At 34.6% G+C, this 22,809-nt stretch overlaps 1 protein-coding gene across 10 annotated transcripts in view; it reads left to right on the top strand.

Moving 5' to 3' along the window:
• The window catches only part of NF1 (neurofibromin 1), a 274,111-nt gene that overhangs the window by 143,626 nt on the left and 107,676 nt on the right, over positions 1–22,809 (top strand). For 8 of the 10 annotated variants that reach the window (XR_005364696.1, XM_038548199.1, XM_038548201.1 and 5 more), the window contains 6 exons: positions 6,172–6,234; positions 10,820–10,978; positions 11,486–11,583; positions 12,678–12,824; positions 15,309–15,455; positions 19,245–19,355. Coding sequence is in view for 9 of the 10 variants with exons in the window: in XM_038548199.1 (XP_038404127.1) it covers positions 6,172–6,234; positions 10,820–10,978; positions 11,486–11,583; positions 12,678–12,824; positions 15,309–15,455; positions 19,245–19,355 (725 nt within the window). In the remaining variant the exon portion in view is untranslated. The remainder of the gene's footprint in view (positions 1–6,171; positions 6,235–10,819; positions 10,979–11,485; positions 11,584–12,677; positions 12,825–15,308; positions 15,456–19,244; positions 19,356–22,809) is intronic. The other 2 variants (XM_038548197.1, XM_038548200.1) reach the window with 1 other exon arrangement.

Below are 22,809 nucleotides of genomic sequence, written 5' to 3'. Positions count from 1 at the left end.
GATCCTGGAGACCCAGGATTGAGTCCCACGTCGGACTCCTTGCATGGAGCCTGCTTCTCCCTCTGCCTGCCTGTCTGTCTCTCTCTGTCATGAATAAATAAATAAAATCTTAAAAAAAAAAATAATTAAAAAAAATAAAACCACAGTGAGATAGCACCTCAATACCTGTTAGAATGACCATCATCGAAAAGACTAGAGATAACAAATTCATGGATAGAGAAAAATGGGAACCCTTATGCACTATTGGTACAATTGTAAGTTGGTATAGCTAATATGGAAAACAGTATGGAAAATTCTCAAAAAATTCAAAATTAAACTACCATATCATTCAGCAATTCCACTTCCAGGAATATATCCAAAGGAAATGAAAATACTAACTTGAAAAGATAATCTTCACCCTCATGTTCATAACAGTATTACTTAGAATAGCCAAGACATGGAAACAACCCGAGTATCCATCAACAGATGAATGGATTAAAAGAACTGTGGGTATATGCACAATGGAATATTATTCAGCCATACAAAATGAGGAAATTTACCATTTTTTGACAGTGCACATGGCCCTCGGAGGCATTATGCTAAGTAAAATTAAGTCAGAGACAATAACTATATGGTGTCACTTATATGTAGAATCTTAAAGAGACCGACAAAACTGAAGTCATGGAAAAAAGAGATCAGACTTGAGGTTACTGGAGGTGGAGATTGGAGGCAGAGGAAATTGAAGGAAGGTGGTCAAGTGGATTTCTGAAATGGCAGTGGCTTTGACTTGATTTAAAAGTGAATGGTTACTGACTGCCTGATTACATGACTTAGTAGATTTTAGTAGAAATTCATGTGACTTTGTCTTGATTTAAAAGTGAATGGTTACTGACTGCCTGATTACATGACTTAGTAGATTTTAGTAGAAATTCATGTGGTTGTCATCTTAAAGGGAAAAAAAATTTTTGTTTTGTATCATCAGCAAACTTGGAGTTCATTTTGAGACCATGATTCTAATAAGGTAAATGGAACAGGGCTTGGCATTTATTTGTATTTAGGAAATATTTAATGAAGGAATAGAATTCTCCCATCCACTCCTCCCAAGTAAAACAAGATTCTTGCCAGTTTTCATAGGAAGGGAGGGATGTAGTTAAAATAAATCAGAAAATTGAGTAATAAGATGGTCATTTGTGGCTTATTAAACACTATGTGTTATGCTTTTTTAAAGCACTCTATAATAAAATATCCTGTGTTATAACAGACCTTAATTATCTTACTAAATATTTTACATACAATTATTTTCTTTAAGAATATATCTAAATGTGTGTCTGCATTATTTTGAAGTACTGGGGAAACGTTGGGATGTAGAGTACTATAGAGCAAAATTGTGCAATATTATTTACAAATATGATTTTGTTTTTTAATAAGTGACTGATAACAGGGATTTTACATTTCCTAATTAAAAGAAAGAAAAAAAGCTTTGGTCTCAAGTTACTCTTTGAGTCTCCTACCAAATGTAGTTTTCTCCTTAGTTTGCTCTTTTATTCATCTTTCTTCTGGCTTTTTCTTGCTCTTTTGACTTTGGCAATAACATAATGGTACCTTTGTACTTCTGTGTTCTGCTGGGAGGGATAAGTAGTTGATTGTTTCCTCGAGTAAATATGGCTCCTGCTTTGGGACTTGGAAAATTTTGAAAGCTGAGTGAGGATATTGCTAGCTAATAAACTTCTCTGAGTGTTAGCTCCTTTTTCTTGAGTTCATGTTTTTGACTGTTAAGCCTTTTTTGAATCATGCTTTAGCCAGATCTCTTACTTTGTATGCCCCCTTACATAGTGGACTAGGTTTAGATTATATAGGGATAGCCAACTGTGAACATGTGTCAGATTTATAATTAAGACATTTTTTTCATGTATTTATTTCTACTTTTCCTCCCCATTGAAGGAAAAGAATACAGGTTTTCTCTACTATCCCAAAGTAGAGTGTTACTGTGAAAGCTTTTGTAAGCCAAAGTGTCATAAAGAGAAGCAGTTACCATTAATTTATATGGAAAAATTTTTTAGTGTTCCCAGACCCCCAGAATAACCAACCACATCATACCAAATGACACATAAAACCTAAAATAACATTAACATATAGTAAAAACAAGAATAATATGACAAATACACAGCTGTATAAAGTACAAATAACTTATGTATGGGGTCGCTTCACTTACCAGAATTGGGATGACAGCAAGCACACCAGAAGGGGTGTGTTAGGCTGGGGTGTTGGAGGTTGGGGTGGTGGGAGGTGCAGAAGTATAGCGTGTAGGATTGAGAGAAAGAGTGTCCTCTATTAATGTCTCATCATTGTCTAAATCCATCCATGCAGACAGGTCATTCATGTCTCTACACCTTCTGCCTGCCTTGATGTCAAAGATCAAGGTTCATCATCTGCTGTGGCTAATGTGGCTGATGTGGAAGGCTTGAAGTATGACATTATGCTCAACTGCTTAGCCTCTTGCATTTTTCTATACTACAGATTTTTGTAGGCACTCAAAACATTCTATAAACCTGTCCCTAAACCTGTATACCCTTTTAAAATTAAAGCCATACTTTTCTGCAATCACTGTAGCACCGTACATCTTAGCAAAAATCTCACTCAGGTGCTTCACATTCAGTTTCTGGAAAACTTCACTTTCAGGCCGTTCACTGTTGTGTTCAGTGTTGATTGTTCTTTTCTCTTGCAATTGCATCAGCTCTTTACCTGTCAGTTCTTGGCCATGGGATGCCAAAACCATCAACATCATCTTCATCAGGTTTTACAAACTGAGCCTCCTTAGCCAAACCATATTTACTGTTGTTGGTTTAAAGCCTTTAAAATTGTTCTCTGCTTCGAGACAGTCCTCTAAGCACCATTTCTCATCCAGACTGTTTGTTACCCTATCAAGAGCATCTCCAACGTTGGCAGCTGCCAATTTTGTATTGTAGTGTTTCCAGATCCCTTGTAAAGATGTTTTGGAGTTGGCTTCTCTGTCAATGGCACTCACAGAAAGATGCATAACATTTTGCAGTATAGTAAGCCTTAATGGTAGCTATTAGGCCTAGGACACATGGTTGTATCAACAACATCATATTTGGCAGGAAGAACACAATAAGAATGTTATTGCTGTGCTCAGTAATGCCAGGTTGAAGAACAGCACAGTTTCAGCAATCAGAAGATACCTGTTATCAAGATTATTTTCTTTACAGTATTGTCAACAAAAGGACTAATGTACTCAGAAAAAAAAATCATTTGGATATCCAGCTGCTTGGATGCAAATGAAACACAAGAAGTATATTCTTATCAATGCCTTTAAGTGCCCTTGGATTTTCTGAATGGTGCACTAGTAGAAGCTTAAGGACAGCATCACCAAAAAAAAAAAAAAAAAAAAAAAAAAAAGACAGCATCACCAGTAGTGTTTTTTATTTTTTTATTTTTATTTATTTATGATAGTCACAGAGAGAGAAAGAGAGAGAGGCGGAGACATAGGCAGAGGGAGAAGCAGGCTCCATGCACCGGGAGCCTGATGTGGGATTCGATCCCGGATCTCCAGGATCGCGCCCTGGGCCAAAGGCAGGTGCCAAACCGCTGCACCACCCAGGGATCCCCACCAGTAGTGTTAATGGTAGGCCTTAGGGTAAACTTGTCCTTTGATGCCTTGTGTCCCTTAGCCTACTTTAATTCTGTTGAAGTAAATGTCTTGCTCAGCAGTTTTTCTAATAAGAAATTGAAGTTTAACACTTGTTTGTTTGTTTTTTTATACACTTGTTTAAATGAATAACTACCTACTATAATTATTTATTTTCACCAATTCTTCTGGGAACTTTTCAGCAGCTTCCATATCAGCTGAAACACTCTCTCCAATAACCATTGAGCTATGAAGCTGCCTTTGCCTCAACACCGATCAAACCACCCATGACTACCTTTAAATCATACTTTTGTAACACTTAGATAATCATTGTTCGGTACTTTCTGTTTCAGCTTACTAAAAAATTTGATTTCTCCTGAAGTGTAAGATAACTTAATGGAATACCATGCTTTGTTCACCCAGAAGTCCACTCAAGCAATAGACTTTTCATTGCATCCATAACTGGATGCTGACTAAAAGAGACCATTTTACTACTGGCAGAACCAGTTAGTAACTTCAGCAACTTTCAAGATTGTTCCTCTCTGTGAGTAAATGGTATGAAGGGTGGATGCAGGGAAGTTTAATGCACACACAGTGTCTGTTTTCATTCACCAGAGTTGAAATCCTTAATTACATCCAGTTTTACGCCAAGTGTAACACTCTTACAAACTCTTAGGCTTTTCTGATAACTTAGGGCACATCTTGCTAATGGATACACAAAATAAATTGAGATGAAGCACAGATGCTCATAGACAAGTTGAAAGCTGTGGCAACTTGGTGCTGAGTGTTGGCTCCTGGGGAAGGAAGTTGGCAGCCCCTCGCTGTTTGGGGGGTGTGCGCTGCCTCTGTAATGGCTCACTACAAAACAAACGCTGATTACAATATTCGCTTTTAGCTATTTTTCCTGTAAAAGCCAAAGCCTCTTTGGATTCCTTTCAGTTAGCAGAAATAGGTACTAATTTAGGTCTTTTGTTGAAAGCGAACTTTTGAAAAGCAGGAGTTACCTATAATGAGAAAATAATTCCCAGAATGGATATTCTCTTAACTTATGGTGAGAGAATTCTGAGAAAAAGCTAAATATTATGATTCTAAGTAAATGTCATTTTTCCCAGTAAATCTGCTTCTCCAAGTGGAAGTAGTTTACACCAATTTTTAAGGCTATAAATGATAATTATATACCATAATTGGAAAAAGTTGCATGAAACTGCATTTTAGTGATCTATTTGGTTACTAGTACTTTTGTATATAGTCTAAAGTTTGAACCAAAGCCCCATGAGAAAAGAACTGTGTTGTCTTGTTTTGCTGCTAGTTTCTGATGCCTAGAATGGTATCTAGCATGTTAGATGTGCAATAATTCCTTGGATGGATGAATAAATGTCAGAGTAACTTAAGTTATGGTGTTGAATGCCCCAAATTCCTGGAATAAAATGCCATCTATGGTGGATTTAAATGGTTTTAAAGATATTAAAAAAAGTTGTTGGGCCTAGTCTACTCCAACCAAGAGTCTTAATTTTAAAAGAACTCTTTGGCCTAGGGGTGCCTGGGTGGCCCACTCGGTTAAGCGTTTGACTCGATCTCAACTTAGGTATTGATCTCAGGGTTGTGAGTTCAAGCCCCATGTTAAGTTCCATGCTGGATGTGGAGCCTAATTTTAAAATAAATAAATAAAAATAAAAGAATTCTTTGGCCTAGAAGGAGCCCTAAGAGATGAAGCCAATATATCTGTGTGGTTTTGTTTTTGTTTTTCCTTTTTGGTGCTTTGTTTCTTGATATATTCTGTAGTCAGATATGTGAAAAAATGTTAAGTGGGCTTACAGTTTTATTCTATAATTTTCTCTGCAGTTTCTTCTTTAATATTAATGCTTATTTCTAGTTAAGCTGATAACATTCTCCTTCCAAATGTTGCAGAGCTTTTAACCTCTCTGATTAGAACTTTTTCAGGAAGTAGCCTGCAAACAGAGAAATAAGTGAAATTTTAAGAGAATCTTTCTTAAAGAGATTTTTAATTCAGAATCTCTAATGTGAATTTTACCATTTTATTTAGCCAATTAACGTTTATTTTTTAAATCATTAGGTCTAAATTAAATGCCGGCTATTGATAAAAGAACTTTAAGTCAATTGAAGGATACACAGAGAAGTATTTATCAAGAAAAATTATGTAGACACATAGAAGTGTGTTTAGTGTGTGATCTACTTGTAATGAAATATCTTATGAAATTTATCAAAAGCTAGGAATTAACTGAAATGTAAATATTAAATATCCTCAAATTTACTTGGGGAGAACTTTTCTGTGATTTATAGCCAGAAATAGTAGATATGATTGTCTCAACATTTCTTGCTGTTTATTTAGTGCTTTGGCTTGAAAATGTGATAAAAATTAAAATCCAGAAATAGATTCATCCCTCAAAATTCAGTTGATTTCTAATTTTTTGTTGATTCCATTTGTGTTACATTTGATCATGTAATTTTATGTACAAGCCAACATTGTTTTTGTTGCTGTATGTAGTTGGTGCTGTGACTTGTTTGTGCTCATCTCTGTTCTGTAGGCAACTTGCCACTCCCTACTGAATAAAGCTACAGTAAAAGAAAAAAAGGAAAACAAAAAATCAGTAAGTTTGGAGAACTTTTTATTAGCTGTTTCTTTCAAAGCAAAACAAAAATCTTTTGCTGTTTGTTAAGAACATCTTCACTTAAGCCTATTTGACCTTCACTGTAAAATCATTCTACTAATTCTGGCACAAAATAGCTTTCATTTCAATTAACCCTGGAATTAAGTTACATCAAAACATTCTCTGTGTTCCTTTGGTTTGATTTATCCCAAAGGCATTTTGGGGATATTTGTTGCATTGGACATCCCTGGTCTAATTTTATTATTGTTCTGTTTAAAATTACAAATGAATGCAAAAGAAACTTAATTTCAAGGCCTTAGGAAATGCTGACTCTCTTCATTCTTGCTTCTTGTTGCAGGTAATGTGAGTGGTTTCTTTTCATAGAGGTGAAAGTTTTTCCTTTAGTATTAGAAGTATATGGAGGGAGAAAAAAGTATATGGTGGGAAAGTGTGTCACTTTCTAAATCTTACCTAAAAGTTTCATTTTTTACTCCTTATATTTTTATCTAGACAGTCTCAGCCAGAATCTAGATGTTTGTACTTAGATTATAAAAATCCTAACGGTAAACCTTTTACCTTAGAGAAAGTCATCATTAAACTATTGAGACTGAGAGTATAGTATTTTGAAATAAAGGAAAACTCAGTGAATCCATATTTTTAGAAAAACACCTCATTTTGCAAACATAGTAAGACTGTATTGCCTATTTCTGTGAACTTGCCCTAATTAAAAGGAAGAAAATTATGGTAGTCATAATTATTTTCTTCCCCATGAGTGGAATTTGGCCCAAATATGCATTCATTTTGAATTTGTCACTATCACTGTGACTTACCAGGCTGAGTATCATCTTTGTTCATATAATACAAATGATTTTAGAGAAAAATGTTAAAAAAAAAAAAAGAAAAAAAAAAGACCTTTAGGAGTCATGGAGGTAATTAACATACCAAGGTAAAACTTAGAATATAATATTCATTGGGTTTCATCTTTCATTTCTTGTCTAAGCTTTATACATAAGTTCTTGTTTAAATTCAGAACTAAATTAAAATTTAGATGCAATGTACATTCAAGATTTTGAGTATGTTAAATAAGTTTGGTCAGCTGTGAGCAAATGGACTGGATGGCTGTCTTGCTTAAAAACATTTCTTTCTAATGCTTCTAATTCTCAGCATATGTGGGTTTAACACATACACACCATCACTGTTGAAATTTACTATTTCTAACACTCTTGTTCAGTGTTTTACTAATGGCATTGTGTTAGTATATCACATAAATTAAAATTCCAGCTTTTTGTGTTTCTCTAAGCATGTTTTCTAGCCTCCTAACATTGCTTTATTTATTAAGATTTTGTCTAAAATTGTTCCTTGAAATGTTATTTTTACTAGTGTTATTTTCAGATTTTTTTTTCTTTTTTTTTTTTAAGTTTCTGGGTAACGCTGAGTTTTGGAATATATTTCTCAGCACAGGTGATATGAGGTCCTCCTGGAAACAAAGGGAAACTAATTGGTAATTTGAGCTATGTTTAGAACACATTCCAAAGTATGAAAACAATAGTCATCATAAATTTAAAACATTGGTTTATGGAGTTGTTGGCTTAAGAATCTAATGATCTTTTCTTTTAAAAAGCAAGCTCTTCATTGGAGTATATGTGTAATGGATTGGAATATGTAAAATGTAGAGAGAAGGTCCTGGCTCTTGGTATATTGGCTGTCTAGTCGTATTATAGATAATTCCATTTATTATACTCAACATATAATGTATAATTAGATCTTCTTTGAGAAGTTAGTTGTCTACCCAACTCAGGTAATCAAGCATATGTGGGGTAGTGATCCTCTTGCTGATGTAAAGTTTATGACTGCATTCATTTGACCATGTTGTTCAGATTTTACTAAGGGTTAACGAGTAGAGAGAACATTTGACTGATAACTGGTTTCAGCATACAGACTAGCCCAATTTTGACCTTTTATGCAGAATATGTTTGGGACCTAAATTAGATTTTTATAGATAAAAAAAAACACTTGAGTATGTATACTATGAGGTAAAATTACATTGATGTTCATTAGTGGTGAAAGAAAAAGAACTTTTTATAAATTGTCTCATGAAACTTGTTATACAGCATTTTTATTGATACTCATTATATTTTATCAGGTTTTAGTTCCAAAAATATACTATCATCAGTGAGATACATTATTATATGATCCCATAAGCAGTGTTTCTGAGGTGTGGGTACTTTGAGTTTTGACAAGAATTAATTTTGAAGATGTGGAGAATAGTAAAGGGGTAATACTTTTCAGAAGTTTGACAGTATTCTCCCTTTGGGAAATAATTCACCCAGATTTTCATTAAATTCTGAGAATGAATTATACCTAATTAAGTTGGGTATAAATGTGAGTCACACTATAAAACTATTTTGTTCTAGACAAAACTAGTAAGTAGCACCTTTCAGAAATGTGGATATAAGTTACTGCTTTTTAGGACATACTTCCCAGGCAGGTTAGTATTTCCAAATGATTCTTTGAAACCAAATTATGTCTTTTAGTTTTTCAAAAACTGTTTCAAGATTTTAATGGGTTAAGCTGAACATATGCTTATTCTTTTAAAACCATCTATTTGAAATTAAATATAAAGCAATTTTTAGTCCTCTTCTTGCTAATTCCCGGAAAGCTTTAAAATTTTGTAGATTTGAAAAAAAATAAAATTTTATAGATTTGTTGATAAGTTTCTTCTGTTTTAAGATTAAAATTTGGGAATTCTAAAAGAACCACTCGGTAGCAATGGTGTTCCTGGAACATTCTGAAGTTGTATGAATTTTGCGTAAATGTATACATTTCATTTTTCTGTTCCTACTTCCTAAAAGGTTAAATAGTGTACTACAGTGGTAAGAGACACTTGAATTTTCTTCTTAATTCTATTTCTAAAACTGTATTTCAGCTAAAAATAGTTCTCAAACACTATTTGGGTTTTAAAGCTATTCTAGTAAGGCTGCTATATTTAGCCAGCTTCCTCCTATTTAAGTGTAAGGTTGTCCTTCCTGCAGTAGCACTCAGAGGACTTTAAGACAAAGGAAGCTTCCTGAGCTGCGTATTATAAATGAAAGTAAGAATATATTAGTTACAACTCTGTCTGTTATCATCATTTACAAGGATATTCTTTGGCTTAAAAAATCATTCTCTGAAATCTTACATTTACTGATTCTCTATCAGGTACAGTAGAAAACTATTTAGAGTGAATGCAGTGAATGAGAAGACATTTAAAATGTATACCACATGAAACCCTAAAGGGGATAGAAAGAAATAAAATAATTCTTAATCTTCCCAGAGTTAATCTGGAGTCAGTGTGCCATGTGAATTCGTGACAAGAAGTATTACTTTATTAAAGCATTATAAAATAAACTAGAGTTATGTGAGATTCTGCACATGAATCCCATTTTCTCATTTTCCCCCAATATCCTCTGAAATGTGGTCTATCCCTAGAATCTTAGAATATTGCACAGAGCCCTGTGGCTTTGCTGCTGTGGCCATCAGTTGTAAGCAGCAGTTAGCTACACTAAGCAAGAGCAATTGTAGAGATTAAAATGTTATAAAAGTGTTCTTTAAAAATATATGTGTGTGTGTGTGTTATCTGTGAAAATATGTAAGTTTTAGAATAATCTAATTTTCATATGTTAACTTCAAACAGGAGTCACTGGAAAGAGCCGGTGGGAGCTGAGCCAGTGTCATAACATTTTTCCCAATCTAATGTGCCTATTACTTTACCTTCAAAGTAGAATGTTTATAAAAAGAGAGAAACAAAATCCATTTTAAATATTGGGCTCACATTGTTTTTCAGCGTGGGCAACCATTTCTTGTTTCCTTAACTTTTTTTATTTGACAGATTTATGCACTGAGGTACACAAAGGGGTTCTCTTTTCTGTTGGTGGGATCCTTTTTTCTTTTAGGTCCCTGAGAATTCCTGTTCCTCCATGATTTAAATAATAGGTCCTTATAAAGCATTCTGAGGAAGAAAAGAAACTGGCAATAATGTTACTTGTAAGTAAGTTTTTTCTCTTGATAGGAATCTAAAAAACTTACTTTTGTTTGTGGGTAGCAAACATTTTGCTCAAGATACTGGGTTGTACCAGGTATCCAACAAAATGTAAGTATTTACTATCAGAAATTGGATGTTGCTGGGTATGCTGTTGAAAACTTAGCTTTGCCTTGTGAGAGTTGACCACACTCTCATGTCTATTAATCTTAGTAAAATAGGATAATCTTTGTGTTAAAATTTGGTCTGCTTTTTAAATTAACAAACTTGCAATATAAACAACAATGATAAATTTAAGATCTTTTTTCAGGTCTCTCCTACACCAGTCATTCAGGAGATTTTTCTTTTTTTCTTAGATATCTTTATTGTGCTTTAAAAGGATGGAGGGCAGGAATTGAGGATAAATTTTATTTACTGATGTTTTGGGAGTAGGAAAAAATAGAAAGGTGTTGGTTACAAGAGTAATACTTCAGAGTTATTGTGCCAAAGTTTGACCCTTGAGCTTTTTCTTCCCATTTCCTTTTTAAATTCAAACTATATAGTCAATTTTGAACTCCTTGTTTTTAGGTGGTTAGCCAGCGTTTCCCTCAGAACAGCATCGGTGCAGTGGGAAGTGCCATGTTCCTCAGATTTATCAATCCTGCCATTGTCTCACCGTACGAAGCAGGGATTTTAGATAAAAAGCCACCACCTAGAATTGAAAGGGGCTTGAAGTTAATGTCAAAGGTGATCTACTTTTAAATTTCTCTTCCAACTAAATTTTCAGTTTTTTGTTTTTATTGTACTTCTTTTTGAATTGATTTTAAAAATTCCCCGTGGTTTTCACTTATATGTTTTATTTTACTTTTATTTGTTAAATTGCAAAGGAATTCATTAAACTGATACCTTATTATTATGGGAAAATAATCTTAGCGAAGATTATTTCTGAAGATAGATTTCTATGTGTTCATTCTGGAAATTCTGAAATGGCAACTATTTTTTTTTTATTAAAAGAGATGTTTAAAATGAAATTTTAGTATTTATCTTTATATGTGTAATACATGTATATGTATGTAATAGTTATATTTGGGAAAGAACAGCAACAACACCCAGTAGTTATAGAATGAATAATAATTTACTTTAATCACTAGTAGAAATTACATCAATGAGACAATTAGTACTTTTAAAGAGTATATGACTGTGTTCGTTTCATACAATGAATGATCTGGTTTATAACCCTTTTGTATTATTTAGATACTTCAGAGTATTGCCAATCATGTTCTTTTCACAAAAGAAGAGCATATGCGGCCTTTTAATGATTTTGTGAAGAGCAACTTTGATGCAGCACGGAGGTAGGATTGCTCTATTTGAATTAACTATTGTCAGTTTCATTTAAGTCTGCGTACTAGGTCTACATGAAGCTCTTGTGTAGGTTTTTACATCTTCCCTCTCTAGGTCAAGAGCAGAGTTAATCTTACTTTATTTTCCTGTAGGAGGCTATGGCACAGTAAATCCATATTCTTTATAATTTGGTAGTGATTTCCATATTTGAAAACCAGTAGAGATTTTTGACACATCTACTAAAATAAAGGATTTGAGGTTGCTACAATATGGAGGAAAAGAAGAAAAAGGTTCTATCTAGTAAAACCTAAAACCCGAATGGTACACATAATGCATAATAGTGTATAATGACAATTTTTTTTATGTTGAGTTGTTGGTTTATCTGTAGATAAGGACAATACTGTTTGCCTGTCTGAGTTGGCTTTAAGGAAACAAATGAGATAGTGTATGAGAAAGTGCTTTGAAAATGTAGGTTAAGGTCCAGAATTCTGCTTTTCATGTAGTGTGAAACTAATTGGTCTGACTCATAGTCTAAGCTAGACTTGTACATCTCTCTCTTCCAGTTTCTCATTATGGTTCATATCAACTTCTTTCTAGCTGGAGTTTAAAAGGTATATTGTTGGACTGTAAGCTGTTTTGAAGGAAAAAGTGAATATCAGCATAGGTTTCATGTTCTAGCAGATAGACTACCCATAGAAAGTTAAAAGAACAAAAAGTCTAACCCTGGCTCTGACCTAATAGGTTATATAGCTTTGGGGAGGTCTTTCTTTTGTTTCATCTTAGTCTCTGTTTCCTTATCTGTAAAGTACTGGCTTTGATCCAGAGTCTCATCCATCTAAATTTAGTTGTTGTCTGACTTCAAAACCTACTCTGAAACCAAAGCCAGGTATCTATCAGAAATGGAATGCCAAATTTCTTCTTGTCTCTTCTTGTTTTGTTTAATGACAGTCATGTGTGAATAATATCATAATCCTCCATACTTATAATCTCAGTTATTTTGCAAAGTTAGTTCATATAAATTTGTTTTTTTTTAATAAATTTGATTCAAACATAGATATGAGTGTATCTGGTTTTAAAAAATTCTAATGACTTTGTATTTTTAAAGGTTTTTCCTTGATATAGCATCTGATTGTCCTACAAGTGATACAGTAAATCATAGTCTTTCCTTCATCAGTGATGGCAATGTGCTTGCTTTACATCGTCTACTCTGGAACAATCAAGAGAAAATTGGCCAGTATCTTTCCAGCAACAGGTAGGATTTCCTGGTCATGGAAATTTTGAAAGCTCTTAATTTTAACTTATAAAAATTATTGGTCATGAGTAATGGTTGTGAATAATGCTTTTTTACTTTGCATCTGCTTAGAATAAGAATTATAGTTTGGAAAGAGAAATGTAGAATTCTAGACTCTTTTAAAAAATAAATAGGCAAAGATTGATTCATATTAAATGATCAACAAGCCTGCCTAGGTGCTACAGATTGTTTTTTAATGTTAAGCTGAAAAATCACAAATTAGCCATTCGGGTTTTTTTCTGGTTTGCATCCAACATGAACAACAAGATGTAGAGAAGTTTAAATTTACTAGAAGCTCAAGTGACTATTGGCATCTGAATCTGAAGAGCAGCTCATTCTTGGGAATTTAATAATTAAAATGTTGTCAGTGTCTGATTCTCATTGTAATACTATGAAGTATAAGCAAATAAAGCTTTATGTAGAAAACAGTAGGGCAGCCTCTGTGGCGCAGCGGTTTAGTGCTGCCTGCAGCCTGGGGTGTGATCCTGGAGGCCTGGGATTGAGTCCCACGTCGGGCTCCCTGCATGGAGCCTGCTTCTCCCTCTGCCTGTGTCTCTGCCTCTCTCTCTCTCTCTCTCTCTCTCTCTCTCTCTCTCTCTCTGTGTGTGTGTGTGTGTGTGTGTGTGTGTGTCTCTATGAATAAATAAATAAAAATCTTAAAAAAAAAAAAGAAAACAGTAATTAGGAAGTATTAACTTGGGTATTGTTTTATCAGCTGTTTTTAGTAAGTCTTTTGTAGCCTGAATCCCTTGCTGTCCTTTCTAGTTGTGTATGTTTTTTTTTTTTTTTTTTTTTTTTTTTTATTTATGATAGTCTCACAGAGAGAGAGAGAGAGGCAGAGACACAGGCAGAGGGAGAAGCAGGCTCCATGCAGGGAGCCCGATGTGGGATTCGATCCCGGGTCTCCAGGATCGCGCCCTGGGCCAAAGGCAGGCGCCAAACCGCTGCGCCACCCAGGGATCCCCAGGTTTTATTTTATTTTTTTTTATTTTTATTTTTTTATTTATCTAGTTGTGTATGTTTATAAAGGGTCTAAATTCCTGTGCATGAGGAGTTCTCTTACAAATGTGAAATGAGTCCAGAAAATCCTAAATGCTAATGAAAATTATTTGCTCATTCATGAGAGTGGTAGAAGACCATGAATCTGAGACTAACTTATTAGGAGATGGTGGTTTAAGAGAGCATTTTAATCCTTCATGAATTGTTAATGGGTTAAAGTGACATGGGCATGGCTTATGGGTGCCCTGATGGAGAAAGATTGAAGATGCTTTATCTGCATCACACTAAAATAAATTGTGGAGCCTTTAAATGCAAGCATTCATTTCTCTTATGTAATTCACATACATATTCATGTAGTTTGAGGTTACAGGTTTTTTTTTAATTTCGTTGTTTTTTAAAAATATACATTCCAAACGTACAACAGAGTATAGACCATAATATAACATAGACCGTATCCATCATCTAGTTTTGACATTAGTATGCGGATTTCACTTCAGATCTCTATAACATTTTATTTATTTTTGGGAAAAGATATTACTTCCCTCTGTAACTGACTAAACAAGGAAATATGTATGTGTATACACACTCACACACACACACACAAATAACACAGTTTTGTGTGTTTTAAAATTTTACAGAATCTATATACTGAATATAATCTCTTCACACAGTATTCTGAGATTTATTATTTATTTAACTTATGTCAGTATTTTACTGGATGATTATATCAAAATTTATTTTCACATTTCCTAATTGATATTTGGTTTGTTTTTTGTTTTTCACTATTTTAAATAGTGATGTAATAAATATCCTTCATATTTGTTTCCTTGTGTATTACCTAAATATGTAATTGCTCGGTTTTGGGCTGCACACAGTGCCAACTTTACTAGATACTGCCATATTACTTTTTAAAAAGTACATGCTGATTTACATTCTGATCAGCACTGTGTGAGAATACCACTGTGTACATATCCTCACCCAAGTTCGCATTAGTAAACTTCATACTTTTTGCCGGTTTGACATTTGTGAAATAGTATTTTGTTATTCTTATGTAGTTTTAAATGCTTAATAGTTATTGAGAAATCCATATTTACACTGGTTAAGCAGAGATCTGATATCAGGGACAAATATATCCCATTTTGTAAAGAGTAGTTTCTCAAGAAGGATTCTTTTCACCCTGTGAAAAAGTGGATCACAATGTTATTTTTACTTGTTTAATGGTAATGGGTTAAGAATACTAGAAAAAGAATTTTTTTAATGTAAATTTGGTAGTTTGGGAAGTGGTCATGTACACTCAAAAACCCTTGAGGTCTTTTTGGTGCTGTTTACAAATCATCAAGAACCACCAGCTGACAGTAAGAAGAAAAGCAACCGGTGATAATCTAAAGCAATGTGTACTGCTAAATGTGAACTGCTACTTTTTTCTAACTAGTTTGCTGTATCTAGGGATCACAAAGCTGTTGGAAGACGACCTTTCGATAAGATGGCAACACTTCTTGCATACCTGGGTCCTCCAGAGCACAAACCTGTGGCAGATACACACTGGTCCAGCCTTAACCTTACCAGTTCAAAGTTTGAGGAATTTATGACTAGGTAAAGTACCATGTTAAAATAATAATTGCTTTCTTTTGGTTGAGGTGCAAGATTTACCACCAGGCCACTTGTTAGGTAGACTTGTATTTCTAATAGGAAAGATGTGCCTAATGACCTCATTGCCATATTTTGGGATCCCACTTTTTTTTTTTACCTTATATATTGTTGACATGTGCTTTGTTTTATATTTGATTTACTTATAAAAATAATAGTATCTTATTGAATGGTAATTTGTCATGTTGCTTTGAGGTAGTTTTGCACTTAATACTTAGAAGGGACAATGGATAATTATAGTTAAAGGAGATGCTATAGGTCAAAGTGAGTGACTAATTTGCCCAAGATTCCACCCTAATTCATAGATCCTGTGGCTAAAGTTCTGAACTCTTTCTGCCACACTGTGACATTTTTCAGAACGCTCCCAAAAGTTAATGCTCTTAACTTCTTTCATATTGAGACTCAGAAAATTCAGTGTATTTCAGTATTGCTATAAAATTTCTGTGGACATTTGTTTTGAATCTCACTTAGAAGGATATAGTTTGTGGGATCCCTGGGTGGCGCAGCGGTTTGGCCCAGGGCGCGATCCTGGAGACCCGGGATCGAGTCCCACGTCGCGCTCCCGGTGCATGGAGCCTGCTTCTCCCTCTGCCTCTCTCTCTCTCTCTCCCTCTCTCTCTTTGTGTGACTATCATAAATAAATAAAAATTAAAAAAAAAAAGAAGGATATAGTTTGTGAGGTAAAAGATCCTCATTGTTAGACATTCACTTTTATGATGTTACAGTGAAGGTAGTGTGCTGAATCCTTGAGTCTTTAAAGTACCTTTCCTCGTACTTTACGCTTAGTTACTTAGTGAGTGCTTCATTAGCAATTGTGGATGAAATGTTTTGTTCATAATATGTGCTAGAAACAAATAATAAAGCAGAATATGACATTCAGAAATTAATTCACGTTAGAGATTTGCATATAATTGCCTTGCACTATAAGTGCCTATTATTGATCATATTACATATAGGCCATAGTTGTGTGCATGTGACTCCAACTCTTTGATACCATTAACAGAATGTGAACACCTGGGTGCCTCAGTCAGTTAAGCGGCCAACTCTTAGTTTCAACTCAGGTCATGATCTTGGAGTCCTGAGATCAGGGCTGCATATAGGGCCCTACTCAGCACAGAGTCTGCTTGAGTTTCTCTCTCTTTCCCTCCACTCCTCCTACTTGTGCTCTCGCACTCTGTCTCTCTCTCTCTCTCTCAAAAAAGAAAAAAAATGTGTGAGTACATAACAATCTCCTTTCTAGCTTAATTTTTATCTTTAGCTGTATTATATTCATTTCCATGTAACATGTTTATTCCTAAGTGATTAGAGAAATATTTTTCACGCAAAATTTTCATATTACCTCAATGAAAATTACATAGTACAAAAATATAAAACTATTTTTTATTTGACATTACTGAGGAGAGCCAAGCCATTTTTCCACTTTTCTAAGAAAATCTATTTATTGCTCCTTACCTAAGACCCTAACTTCCCTTATAAAATAACCTGTGCTTTTGAAGACTAAATGACCTAATGTGTGTGAGACACCTAAAACAGTAAATGGTATATAGTGTTTAATGTTAAGTGTTATTTTTGTTCTTAGCTCCCACTGATGCTCTTTGAGACTCATTTTTGTTTTAAAGAAATGAAGGTAGCTTTATACTTTTCTCAGCTATAAAAATAAAATTGTTGAATTATTCAAAACTGAGAAATCTAAAGAGGAGAGTTAAAAAATTCTCATTTACTCTTCTTAAAGATATTCACCTCTTAGAAATAATGCAGTTGACATCTGACAGATAGCCACATAGTCATTTATCTATACATATGTGTACCTATTTCTCTTATCAAATGATATGTAGGTTGTTTCCATTAATATTAAACAAATGGTGACCTGGTACCAGCAGCATGATGGACTGAGATAATACAACCTATATACAATATATATATATATATTAACCTATATATATATATATATTAAGATTTTATTTAATTTATTCATGAGAGACACACAGAAAGAGAGGCAGAGACATAGAGGGAGAAGCAGGCTCTTTGCAGGGAGCCTGATGGGGGACTCAGTCCCCAACCCAGGATCATGCCCTGAGCTAAAGGCAAATGCTCAACTGTTAAGCATCCAGGTGTCCCAGGAACTATATTTTTAAATACTTTATTTTTTAAAATGCATAGCTAGAAGATAATTTCTGAGTACATTACCAATATATAGTTAGTACAGAGAGATAAAGAAGTGAAAAATAGGAAAGAAGTTACAAGATGCATATGACAGAATGAGAAGGTCCAACATGCGAAATAGGTGTCTCAGAAATGGAGCTTAGAGAGAATAGTGAAGAGGTAATATTTGAAGAGACAACGATGAACATGTCCCAGGGTTGGTGAATGAGATGAATCTTCAAATTAATTACACACACTGAGTGTTCAGCAGAATACGTAAAAATCAAATCATACTTTTTCAGAAATGTTTTAAAATACATACGGGAATTTAATACATGATAAAAAGTGGCATTCAGAACCAGGGAGACTAGAATGGACTTTTTTTAAGTTTTGGGATTTGCATTCATTCATTCATTCAAGTATAATTAACATATTACATCAGTTTCAGGTGTACAATGTAGTGATTCAGCAAATCTGTACATTACTCAGTGCTTATCACGATAAGTGTAGTCTTAATCCTCTTCACCTATTTTCTCCATTCCCCTACCCACCTCTCTTCCAGCAACCAGTTTGCTTTCTATATTTTTTTGTCCTTTTACTGTGTTCATTTGTTTTGTTTCTTAAATTCCACATATCAGTGAAATCATATGGTATTTGTCTTTCTCTGACTTATTTCCCTCTCTGGTTCTATCTGTGTGGTTCCAAATGGCAAGATTTCATTATTTTTTATGGCTGAGTAATAATACTCCATTCTGTGTATACACCAGTTCTTTTTTATCCATTCATCTATCAGTGGACGCTTGGGTTGCTTCCATACCTTGGCTATTGTAAATAATAAATAAACTAGGGGCACATATTATCTTTTCAAATTAGTGGTTGTTTTCTTTGGGTATCCAGTATTGGAATTATTGTATCATATGGTAATTCTATCTTTAATTTTTTGAAGAACTGCCATATTGTTTTCCACAGTAGCTACACCACTTTGCCCTCCCACCAATAGTGCACTAGGGTTCCGTTCTCTCCACATCCACGCCAACACTTGTTTCTTGTGCTTTTAATTTAATTTAATTATATTTTATTTTTTGTGTGTGTGCTTTTAATTTTAGCCATTGAATGGACTTTTAATAGATGGTGTTGGTACTACTGAGTGACCATCTGGAAAAAAGATGTTTATACCATTCATGAGGATAAATTCTCATGGAGAAGAAAACATGTACAAAGGAAGGCCTTTTTAATTATTCAAAATCATAAACCAATAAAAAAAGATTGATATACTGAACTCTTAAAAAACAAATAGATAAAAACCCAGTGGCTTCTAGAAAAAAATACCATGATAAAAAAAAAATCCTATAGTTAATATTACTGCCCAGTACTTTTCTTAGCCTAGTTTTAAGAACTACTCATTGTGTTTCAAAGAGTAACACCTTGAAATTTTGGGTATTTGTTGTAAAATTTCCCTTCAGAAAGTATTTTGCTTTTTAAATATTTTGTCCTTTTATATATTTTATTACAGTTCTAATCATGGGTTTTTAGAAATACTCAGTGGACAGTATAAAGCCTAATGAGTTACTCTGTTTTTGTTTTTTCTTGCAGGCATCAAGTACATGAAAAAGAAGAGTTCAAGGCTTTGAAAACATTAAGTATTTTCTACCAAGCAGGGACTTCCAAAGCTGGGAATCCTATATTTTATTATGTTGCACGGAGGTAAGAAATACTATGTTTTAGTTTCTCTTAACAGAGTTTAAAAGTAATAGCAAAGGTAGAGAGACAGCAAGTTTGATTTTTTTTTTCCCTTTTGACTATACTGGAATTGAAGACAAGTTTACCTGAAAGAATATAGCCAGATAAATAGCCATCCTGTCCCAAAGTGATGTGTGACATATTAGAAATTGCTTTTCAGGAGACCTGTTTCCTATTGGCTTTTCTTTCTTATGTCAGTTTTTTTTATACTTCCTACAATGGATTAATTACCAAGAATAAAAAATTACAAAATATCTTTTGTTTTTAGGTGTGTTCTGATTAAATAGTATCTACAACATGACAATCAGGAACATTTCTTTTTAAGCAGAAATAAAACTTTAATAAGAGTCTGTTTCTAAGAACTTTCAGTAATATGCTGTATATGACAACATCAGGGTGATTTAACAATTAATTCAGAGAAGTTGTGGGAAATTTCTAAAAAGGTGGCAGAGGTGTCAGCCTGGGAAAAAACATTTTTTCTTCATGGTGTCTTCAGTCCAGGCTAGTTCCTAGAAAACCTTTCTGAAAATGCTGTGAGCTCTTTCTTAATAATAGGTATGAGGCTTGCCTTGCTTTCTCTGCCATTGTCTTCTTTCTTGCCTCCCTACTACCTTCCTCTTGAGAACTTACCTGTGATATTAGTTGGTGAGTTTTACTTCTTCCTGATGGTAACATAAATTGGTGGTAGTTGACCCTTAGAGAATATGTGTGGTATTAACAAAGAGAACACTGGTTTTTAGAATTTCAGGACTATGTGTAATCTTAGTTTTGCTATTCAGTAGCTGTAGGAATTAATCTTTCCAAGCTTCCTGAATTTAACATAAATTGAAGAATTATGTCAGTAGACTGAATGGTCATGGGGGCAAAAGATTATCAGTGTGTAGGGAATAAATAGAGGCTGAGAAATAGTGGTGGAGGACTGAAGAAAGGAATGTGGAAGGTGGGAAACGCATTTAATCAAACAATTTATGTAGGGTTAAGATCAAGGAGTCCCAAGCACTGGGTGTTACAGAACTTGAATTTACCCTGAGAGCTTTCCTCTTGAACAACACTTGAATAACGTCTCTTCATTGGCCTTGAAAGTCTTCTCTCCCAACTTTTATGACAATTCTCGTTTCTAAATTGCCTAAAATAATTTTAATTTTCTTTTTCAATTGAGGTGAACCATATTTGTATTTCAACCCCAACTTTTAATGCAACCAGTATATTTTGACCCTCCCTATTTTGTCAAAGTAATTAAAAGTGAAGTGTTAGTGAGAGAGGCAGATAGATGGGTGTGCTTCTCCCACTTTAAATTCTTGTTAGTTTATAAGTAGCAAGGATTTCTGGAAAACCTCAAAGCTAGATTTTTTTCTTCAGGATCAAAAACTGTAAAATTGTGTTCCTTCTCTGCAGGTTCTAGAAAAGGCCAAGAAAAGTAGGATGGGCCGAGGCAGGCAACCTCTGTTGTATTAAATCAGTGAGATTTCCAGGAAACCTGGAAATGGAAACCTAGAACATGTAACTTAAGAGTGCTAAGGATTCTCAATTCTGTTGCTTTATTAGCTGTGTAATTTTAGACAGTCTCGTTATATATCATCATCATCATCATCTCCTTATTTTTTAAATCTGTTTCTTCTATGCCAAAAGACTTACAAAAACTATCCTGTCTACCTCTCCCATAAAGTGTTTTGAGACTTTTAAGATTCTGTACAGGGGTGCCTCCGTGGCTTAGTGAGTTGAGCATCTGCCTTCGCCTCAGGTCATGATCCCAGGGTCCTGGAATCCAGTCCTGAGTCGGACTCCCTGCTCAGTGGGGAGCCTGCTTTTCCCTCCCTCCCTGCCTGCCATTCTTCCTGCTTCTATTCTCTCTCTCTCTGTCAAATAAATAAAATCTTTAAAAAACAAAAAAAAGTTCTGTACAGAATATGTTTGGGGTTTTCTTTTCTTTTTTGTTTTTGTTTTAGATAAGACTCTTCCAATTTCAGATTTTCAGTACTTTGAGCTTTTCATTTAGACCTACTGGAGCTTCTCCTTCATTTTCACCTGGTGTGAAGTCTTAGCTCCAAGATGATTGAGCACATACTCGCTCAGAGCAGAGAGAGGCCCATTTCCTCCACTGTACAAGTCCAAAAGACAATATAGTAAAGGGCTTATTATCTCTACACAGCCAGCTTTGTCAAAGAGCACTTGGGTTTGGCTTCTCCTTTGATACTACTTTGTTTCTATGGCTTAGACTACTATGTATTAGTTTTTTTTGACCTGTAGATTCCATTCTCCTTATAGATAGTCGACAGACATTTCAGACTTGAAATGTACAGAACTTAACTCAGTATATATTCAAATCTTCTTCACACTATACTCTTTCTCAGTTACATCATTACTCTTTCTCATGCTAGAAACACTAATCATTGTAAATTCTTACTTTTTCTTTTATCTTCCTCATTATTAGTCACCTAGTCTTGATTTTAGCTATGGGATCCTGACCAATCAATTACATTGTTAGGCCTTTGTTATTGCAAAGAAGAGATTCTTCTTTTTTCAGGAAGATAGGCCTCAGGAAAAACATGAATTACACAGCAGAGCCTGCCCAGGTGTATACAGAACTATGTGGCTATCAGTTCTGGAACCATTTTACAATCTTTGACTCTCTGTTGTTTTTCATATACAACTCTGTTTTCCTACTTTTTCTTTCTGTGTCCTTTCAATTTTAGCCACAGCTATTAACTCTTTCAATACCTCAGCACTGCTTACTTCAAATTTCAAGAAGAGAATGTGGTTCAGCTAAAAAATAACTGTCTGGTGGGCAGCCCTGGTGGCTTAGTGGTTTAGCGCTGCCATCAGACCAGGGTGTGATCCTAGAGACCTGGGATCGAGTCCCACATCGGTCTCCCTGCATGGAGCCTGCTTCTCCCTCTGCCTGTGTCTCTGCCTCTTTCTCTCTGTGGGTCTCTCATGAATAAATAAATAAATAAAATCTAAAAAAAAAAAAAAGAAAAAAATAACTGGCAAAACTTTTCATGCTAGGTGCTGGTCAGCCAGTATATTTCTGGCTGCTGCGTAAGTCTAGTACATGCTTCTAGCTGGCCATTATGTGATTCAAACTGACCACCTACTGTGATTCTTTTATCAGGGGTTGTCCTTTGGTATATGTTATAATTTTTGTTTTTTAAAAACTGGATCTTGGGCAGCCCAGGTGGCCTAGTGGTTTAGCGCTGCCGTCGGCCTAGGATGTGATCCTGGAGACCTGGGATCGAGTCCCGCATCGGGCTCCCTGCATGGAGCCTGCTTCTCCCTCTGCCTATGTCTCTACCTCTCTCTCTGTGTCTCTCATGAATAAATAAATAAAATCTATTAAAAATAAATAAATAAAAACTGGATCTTAATGGTTTAGTATTTCTTTTAGGCACCTTGAAGATTGCTTTTGAGAGCATTTTTC

The sequence above is a fragment of the Canis lupus genome, chromosome 9, assembly GCF_011100685.1.
Source record: "Canis lupus familiaris isolate Mischka breed German Shepherd chromosome 9, alternate assembly UU_Cfam_GSD_1.0, whole genome shotgun sequence".
NCBI lineage: Eukaryota > Metazoa > Chordata > Mammalia > Carnivora > Canidae > Canis > Canis lupus.
This window is presented reverse-complemented; position numbering and strand designations above follow the sequence as displayed.